This window comes from Poecilia reticulata, chromosome 18 (genome assembly GCF_904066995.2).
Source record: "Poecilia reticulata chromosome 18, P_reticulata-male-v2, whole genome shotgun sequence".
In the NCBI taxonomy this organism is placed as follows: domain Eukaryota; kingdom Metazoa; phylum Chordata; class Actinopteri; order Cyprinodontiformes; family Poeciliidae; genus Poecilia; species Poecilia reticulata.
The window spans coordinates 14893620-14901932 of record NC_088847.1 but is presented as its reverse complement, the minus strand read 5'-3'; the positions used below and the strand labels follow the sequence as shown (position 1 = coordinate 14901932).

General features: G+C 39.6%; 1 protein-coding gene across 2 annotated transcripts in view; it reads left to right on the top strand.

Moving 5' to 3' along the window:
• LOC103480654 (zeta-sarcoglycan-like) overlaps window positions 1-8313 on the top strand; it is a 40930-nt gene continuing 32617 nt past the window's right edge. The window contains exon 1 of one of the 2 annotated variants that reach the window (XM_017310606.2): window positions 1-584. In XM_017310606.2, the coding sequence (XP_017166095.2) occupies window positions 546-584 (39 nt within the window). In that variant the 5' untranslated portion in view covers window positions 1-545. The remainder of the gene's footprint in view (window positions 585-8313) is intronic. The other variant, XM_008435682.3, reaches the window with a different exon arrangement.

Genomic DNA, 8313 nt, shown 5'->3' with positions numbered 1-8313 from the left:
TCACAACCAGGAATGTTGGAGTGTATGTGAACATTTTCTCTGAGTGTTACATTATTTTTGATGGTTCAGTATTCATGTTCTTGAAATATATTCACGGGTGTAAATCACACAAAAGGTATTTTAAAGACATTTTTTAGCATTTATTTTGTAGAAGAATAGCAACAAGTGTAAAAATAGGTACCCTTGTAGTTTTTATATAGTTAGTTAAATGTAGCTCACGTTAGATGATTATTTTGAAATCCCGTGGAGGAAACGCTGTGCGTGATTACGTCACACTTACTGGCGGCTGAGTTTTTGAAGAGGAGCGTATGACTGGAAAGTGGACAACCGAGGTGAGCACCTGAATCTGCACACCTGCAGCTCGTTAAACACTGATAGCCATTAACGAGCCACCTTTAATTGGCGGCTAACATGTAGTTGAGAATGAAAACAGCTCTTACTATAAAACAACGGAGCTCCCCTCAGCTGTTTGGAAGCGAGGCGGGACTGAAATCTCGTTTGTAACAACTTTGTGGAAATATGTAACAAACAGATGAGGACGGAAAATGGAGCAGTCGGCAACCCTCAATATAGAGAACCTCAAGGTAAGGTGTTAAAGCTTAGTATTTGATTTAAACGTGTGTGGGGATTTTTTAAATGTATATTTTTACTGAAAATAAATGTTCCAAAGATTTATTTATTTTTGCTAAGTCTTAAGAAAGATGACCATTTTTCACTTGAATGCATTTTGTTTATAACATGCATCTGTTACATGTATTTACACATGATTACAAAGTCTCTGCTTTAGTATAATTTTCAAATTATATGTAAATTTTCTTTTCCATTTCTAAATATATCCGTAATGCTTATATCCCTTATTTTATGTATTTCTTTGAGTTACAAACTCCAGTTTTTCACTAGTCTTTTGCAACAGGTGCAGCTTCTGTTTCAGTACGGCCATGACATTTTTTTTTTTTTTTAGTTTTAATCTGATTAAATATGAATAGCAATTGTCTGCATCTCTTCCCTCCAGGCAGGAATAAAATTAATAGTAATCAAGGTGCCTGGCCAAACATTTCAGGGAGCCTACCTGGACTTCCTCACATATCTCTCTCTTGCAGCACACCCCATAGTGTATGCACTCCCCTCTTCAAGAATCGCAGTAATGTGACAGCCTATGAATATTCCGCCTGCATGCTTTCTCATTATCATTCCACTCTAGTGAGGGGAGGCAGTAACCTCTGGGTACAGTATGTGCATCCCATTCTCCGTGCTGCTGCAGTGCAAAGAAAAAGAAGAAAGGGGAGGGAAAATAATAAAAAGAGATATCTTGTGTGTAAAATCCACACAGCAGAGCCTCTGTTTGACTGAGCTCTCAGGTCCAGCTAGCACACACAGACACACACTCACTCAGCTCTGGGCTTACTGGTTCACGCTTATCAGTCAGGAAATCACCCCAGATAAAAACCAGCTCAGAGCTGATCCAACACTTTGCCTACAAGTCTGCAAGTTTCTCTTCCGTCTTGTTTTATGAACCATGTGGCTTGTTAGACTCTAGGAAGATGACTTAAGAAATAAAAAAAATAAAAAAAGTTACTTAATATTCCCATCCAAAAAAAACGGGGCTCTCTTGCATTACTTTCCTTGACAATGCAGCGTTCAGTATTACACATCCGCTGGGAATTTGGCCAATGAATGCAAATGACGCTTGTGCATGCTGTCCAAAAGTGGTCCTACCGGCCTCCCTGAGGATTTCCAAGGGGATTAGTGAGCGGTAGGAGTTTACTGTGGGGAAGTGTTTGTCTGTTTACATCAGCAGTTTGTCTCTCCTCCCCTATGCAATCATCACAGTAGAGGGAACTGTCAGTGCTGTAAGTGTCTGAGACTTAACAGCTCTCGACTTTAATACACAGAGGTGCACAGAAAAGACTTTTTGTGTGCATGTGCCGAAACTTATTCTTAAAAGCCAGAAGTATTGTTCTGTCTGGATGGAAAAACCTTTCTGATGTTCAGTCTTATTGGTTTCAGGCCTTCTGCTGCGACCTTTTTGTTGTGCTGGACTTATTGGACATCACTCATCTCTGCTGGTCCGACATGCTTTGAGTCAAAAGAAGTGCACAGCCGGCCATCTTTCCGTCCCTCTATCCATCAATCAGCCATCCACCCAGAAAGGGCACTGCCTGCCAAACGATGAAGCCATTGTGACAAACTTCAGTGATTGTCGCGCCAGCAGAGATGAAGGAGCCTGAGGGGAAAAAGGAAAGGGGGGCGGGGGGGAGAAAAATTGGATTTCGCATGTAAGATGGATGAGTATTGACAGTGGTAACCTCTCCAAGCATGCTTGTCACATCAACAAGATGTGAAAAAAGTAACGTCAATGCACGAGTTGCGCACAGAGAAGCGTAATTGGCTCTTCCAGTTGCAGTTGGTTGCAATCAGGTCGCTTTGATTAGTCTGTCAAAAAATTTTAAAAAGCCAACAGAATTTCTAAACAAGCAACTTCCTTTTTGGCAGATCTTGAGGATGATTGTCCGTTTGTTGTGCATAATCATTCGTGCACTTCAAATGTTTTCTTGCCTCCAGCTGAGGCAGCCTTGTGGGAGTCCAGCGGCGCTGCTGCATGAGAGCGAGCGGGCCTTTTTGCTGATTAACATCATCAAACATTAATAACGTCCTAATTTCCTTTCATTATTTGTCTTCTTAGCTGTATTCTGCTGCCTCTGCAGTATGTCATCGCTTGATCAAAGCGGCATGCAGACCATCATCCTCGACAATAATTGGTGAAGATGAGCTGCACTGGCAGCGTGACGGGACTGCTGGGTAATTGCTGGCTCATCGGTGGCTTTAGCTGGTTGCAGGTGCAAGTTTTTATTGTCAAAACTCTTTTAAATCTTTCCCTGAAGCAAAATGGGATTGCTCAATTATGAATGGGATTAATGAGGCAGAGTTTTCAAAGACTGGATTGTGCAGCAAGTCCATGTGGATAGTTTCACAGCATCACCTGCAGAGATGTTGTGGCTTATTCCACCTCAAAGTAGCATGCTGCTGTGTAGGTGTTTGGTTTCTAATAATAGAAAGCGTGTGTAACAAGGACTGTGGATGGTAAATCATCCGTGTGGATTCTGACCCATCTGTTCATGATGGTGTGCATATTTTTTTTTTTTTTTGTGAGCTGCAGAGTTATTTCAGCAATTGTGTTATACAAAAGCTGCTGTTACTGTTTAAACAATAGCAAACTTTCACATTTTCAGATGTGAAGATGGTAATTGCCACATTTAATAATGGGTGTAGTAAAATGACTTTTTTATACACCAATTTCCTTATTTCTATAGTATTGCTTTTTTTTCTTGCCTGAGATCAAGGTTTTGATCTTTGTGTTAATATCACCAGTTACTAGAATAAAGATTCTTTAGTGTCAGATCCAGATGTAACGGCAGCAATGAGACATGTATAGGTTCATACAAATGTACTCAAAAAGAAAAGTATTAAATATATAAAAACTTACAACAAAGTGTGTTTAATGTGCAGTATGAATATTGGACAAGATTATAACTTGAACATCTGCCCAGTTGCCATTGATGGCTCATGGGAACAACCAATGACTTTACAGGGTGACTGGATAACTCCCTGGCTCCTCCCTGATTACAAGTAATCTTTAACCTTTCTTATATTGATACAAAAGACTTGCATAATTTAGCACTCCATTTCAAGCGCTTGTTGCAAAGAATACTATATCCTTTCACAGTGTATCTCCTTAGTTATGGCCTTGATGCACAGGGAGTGACGAACGATGACAAAAGGCAAAGACTGTCCACCATTTGAGATGAACCAACACACAGTACTCAATGGCAGTGGTGGTGATAAATGTTGAACAGTTTTCAACTTTATTGTGTTTCATTAGCTTGTGTTTGTATATCTACATGTACCAGCTCAAAATTTCACACACACAAATTTTGCCAGTAGCTTGGCTGGACAAGAGCAAGTGATTGGCCTCATCACACACGTTCATAGGAAATGAGTGGAGATGGAGCGACGTCACCTCCGTGAGGCGAGCCCATTATCTGTCCTGCTGCTTTACAGCTATGCTCCTCATGGCTTGGTAAAGTCACAGAAGACTTATTGATGAGGTAAATTGCCAATTTTAAATGTTGATTTTTAGATACTTTGTTGAAGTGGTGAATAATTTTACATAAGATTTCATAAAGAGAAATGATGCAGTATGTGTATTCCTCCAGATATTTGTATTGTAGCTGCTAACTTAAAGTGCCCAACTGTTGTTGAGCTGAACTTTAACTGGTCCAGCTTGCTTACATTGCATTTTCTTTGCATCCAAAGTATAATTACCTGTGTACAGTGACGTGTGGTCAGGGGAGGCATGGAAAAATGTATAATAAAATGTATAAAGATATTTTCACCCTGTGGTTTGTATTATAAAGTACCTATTTTTCATTTAATTTAACCAAAACTGATTTTTTTTTTCTTCAAAATTGCTGAATTTTCGCATTTTCCCATTCAAATGCTTAGAAGCGAAGCCGGTGAGGCAGCAGCGAGCTGAGCTTCACCTGGGATTGCGCAACCTCTCGCAAACTGCACTGGTTGCTATTCTATGGGAGCAAGCTCCTCCTGTCTGTACGTTGCCAATAAAATGGTTAAAAACATTTAATGTATGAACTGATTTTCTATAATTTAGCTTATGTATTTAATGTACTGTGTTTTTTATTGTCACCAACTGTGTGTGTTTCGTGTGCTGAGGAGCGATCAGAAACGGCAGAGAACAGATTCGAGGTGAGGCAGGCAGTTCTCTTGCCTCATCACTGGGGGCGCTCATGAACCCAAACATTGTGACTGCACAACTGCAGAGTAAGTGACGGTAACAGCCGTACAGTAGCTGCGCTGGTACAGGGAGCGAGAAAGACGTGGTTTTGAGTTGTAATTTTAACGGTTTCTCCCTTTGCTGTTAAGCACAGCACGGAATTAATATCTACATGTCTAAGTTTGATTGAGATAACGGCATTATTCTGCGGCTAAGCATCACATGTCAAAGAATAGTCTTTTTGCCCTCCAGCATTGTACGCACGCGCAAAATTTCCTTATGTAAACGATAACATACAGGGGGTCTAGATTTGTAAATCCAGTTATAATTAAGTCGGTGCCTCACCTGCTATGAACGTCACTGCCTGTCTAGCATTTTACACTTCAAATGTAAAGGAAACTAATGCTTTAAATATGGTGCACTTATCAACCATATAAGTACCATTTGGGTAGAAAACCTCTCTTGCTCTTGTTGGATCTCATTCAGCCCTCTCCTTTTTATGGTTGTAATAGACTGCAATATCTGACATAATGAAGTATCTGATAGTTCATAACAGATAATTGAATCAAGAAAAGCTAACGTTTTGGAGGCAGATTGATGTATACATTAATAGTCTGGATAAGAAATCACAGACTCCACTTGTGCCGAGTATGGTGGTTTGTCAAAATTTGCAAGTGATTGAGTTTCCCCTGGCAACAATGCAGTGAGTGAATCTAAGCAGCTGGTCAACTGACTAAAATATTGTTTTAAAGCAATTTTTTTTTCTTGGCAAATATGCATCAGAGCCACATTAAATATGTTGTAGATTATGTTTAAGTTTGAAAATTGTCTGATACTCCTAGCAACACTCCACCTACAAAGAATTGTGACTGCAAAACATGACTTTTGTGATGCTAAACCTTGCGACTTTCTGTTGGTGCCTCTGATAATACTCCTGTCCCTTCACTGTAACACTGGTTAAATTGGACTCGCTGACATTTCTAGGTCAGTGATGTGGATCATTTGTACTTGCTGCCAAGTCGCAACGTCGATTTGTGAGACATCTGCCACCACTTCCAAATGTGACCAAAAGTGTTCATCCATAGAAATGACCTCTTAGAGAGTGAATGAAGCCTGTGGAACAGGTTTGTTTGGTGTGTCCAACTGTGTGTGTATATATATATATAATATATCTTGCATTGTGCGTATATGCATTCAATCTTTCGTATTGCACCAAAATTAAATCAAATGCAATTAAATGCCTTTTAGAAGTCACCTTTGTTTTTAAACCGAGTCCATCTGTTTGTAATGTAATCTTCTAGAAAATGCAGCTGATCTGAGGACCTCAGGCTTGTTGGAGAATATTTGTGAACAATCGGCATCATGAAGACCAAGGAACACGGCAGGGAAAAAGTTCTAGAGGAGTTTAAATTTGGATTAGTTTATAAAGCAATACTAGAAACTTGGAACATGTCATAGCACTAGATTGTCCAAAATCTAAAGGAAACCTGCCAAGACGAGGCTTGCTAAACTAATAGGCCAAGTAAGGAAAACCTTTACTTGAATCGGTCAAGAAGCCCATGGTAACTCAGAATTGTTAGACCAAAATTAGCCAGCTGGGAATAAGGTAGATTAAAGAATATTTCCAGGTTCTTTGCCAATTTCTAAATTAAAATTTGTGCCAAGAAAACACACAGAAGAAACAAATATGTACAAGCAACGACCTCTTGGTGAACTACAGCAATAAAGTCAGTATGAGGCAGTAAGTGTTAATACATCATGCTAAAAACTACAGACTTTGCACATTTGGTGTGCACAAGTCGGTCAAAACCTCTTACTGCATCAAATTCCACAATAAATGTACCCAAGGGGATGCCCAACACAGATTTGTGCTGCATCGCAGTTCTCATGGAGGTAAGCTGTCCAAATACACTCACTGCTTCAAGTTCGAGTAACGGTGTTGTGCCATCCTTAAAATGTTAACATCTACATTAGATTCTGCTGATCACCTTATTTTTTCAGACACTAGAAGATATGATTTTTTTTTTTTTTTTTCCTGCACACCTGCAGACTCATGCTGTGGCAGCAGATGGCTTTCCTTTGCGATACGACGCACTCAATCCACAGCCTGTGTTACCCCTTAAAGTTCATAGTGGCTACAGGTTTATGACAGTCTTCTGAGTTTGATCATGGGTGTAATATTTGTGGTTAAATTTCAACCTCCTGTTTTGTGTGGGGTAATACACGCATGTAGTGAAAATGGGGTAATAATTAAACTCCCTCTTTTTTTTTCATTGGCATAGAGCAACACTGAAATACTTAAGAGCATCTTTGGTTCAGTGACTTTGTTTTTCTTTTAAAAAAGCTATAAATGAAGTGGGATTTATTCTACTGTAAGCTGTGATGTACTTAACTTATTGCTGGTTGGGATTGGTTGACCCTATTTTGCTGACCAGATGTACCATTAATACACAGCTACGGATTATATGCAGTTTTTTTCTTTTTTTTTTTTGTTCTTAAAGCTTCTGGAAATTTATATTAAATTCAATTTTGAACACATTAACTAAACTTAGTGTCCCAAAGACAGTGTTAAGTTTGCCTTTCTCTTTTTATTACTTCTATAATGAAACCCACTTGGTTGGTCAGAATAGTGAAGAATCTTGTGCTTGTCAAAATGCATCTGTTTCTATGAAACGATGGGCAGCCCAAGGGCTGTTTGCCTATTTCTGGCATCCACCTTTAACCACTACACCACGCACTGCCTGCACAATTCTTTCCAAAATCAGCCTCTGTGTTTCTGGTTTTATAATGACTAAAATTCATCAACTGCTCACCCCCACAAGAAATATTGATTTGTTGCAACAATACTTCCAGAGGCTGCTGTTCTGTTTGTTCTCACTTCTGAAACAGATGTTTTATTGCATCCAAGCCTCACATGGACTGAGAGGACTACAGCAAATAAAACATCAACTCTTGATTCTTAAAGAATCTCTGTTAATAAACTTGGACTTTCTTTGAGGGAAAAAAAAAATTGACAGCTTGCGGAGTTGGAGCGGCAACTAATGACTGCCTGAGAGAAAAAGACCTACTATTTAATGATACCAGCCATTAGTGTCTTATGCTAATGACATGCTGAGTGTGGGGGAAAAAAAGCATGTGGGCCATGACTTTGAAATTATGCATGAATTGCGTGTCCAGGGTATCCGGGAGGGGAAAAAGCTGTGCACAGGTGTGTCAATTATAGATGTGTGTGTCAGCAATCAAAAGATTTTACACCAGCATGATAGATTAATCGCAGCTCCTTTGGGTGTATGAGTAGCATTCAGTTGCTGCTGGACATTTTGCCCCGATTTTTAAAATGCTGATTCTTTCTCTTAGCTTCTATGTGAAAAGAGTTAAAAAGGGGCCAATTTTCTTCCTTTCAACAGCTGTGTGGAAGAGTTCAGAGCTCAACCAACCTTGCACCCTGTGATTAGGATTTTCACACAGTCAGCCTACGGTCACAATCTGCTAGAGAACAACTGTTGGTCTCTGCCTAAGAA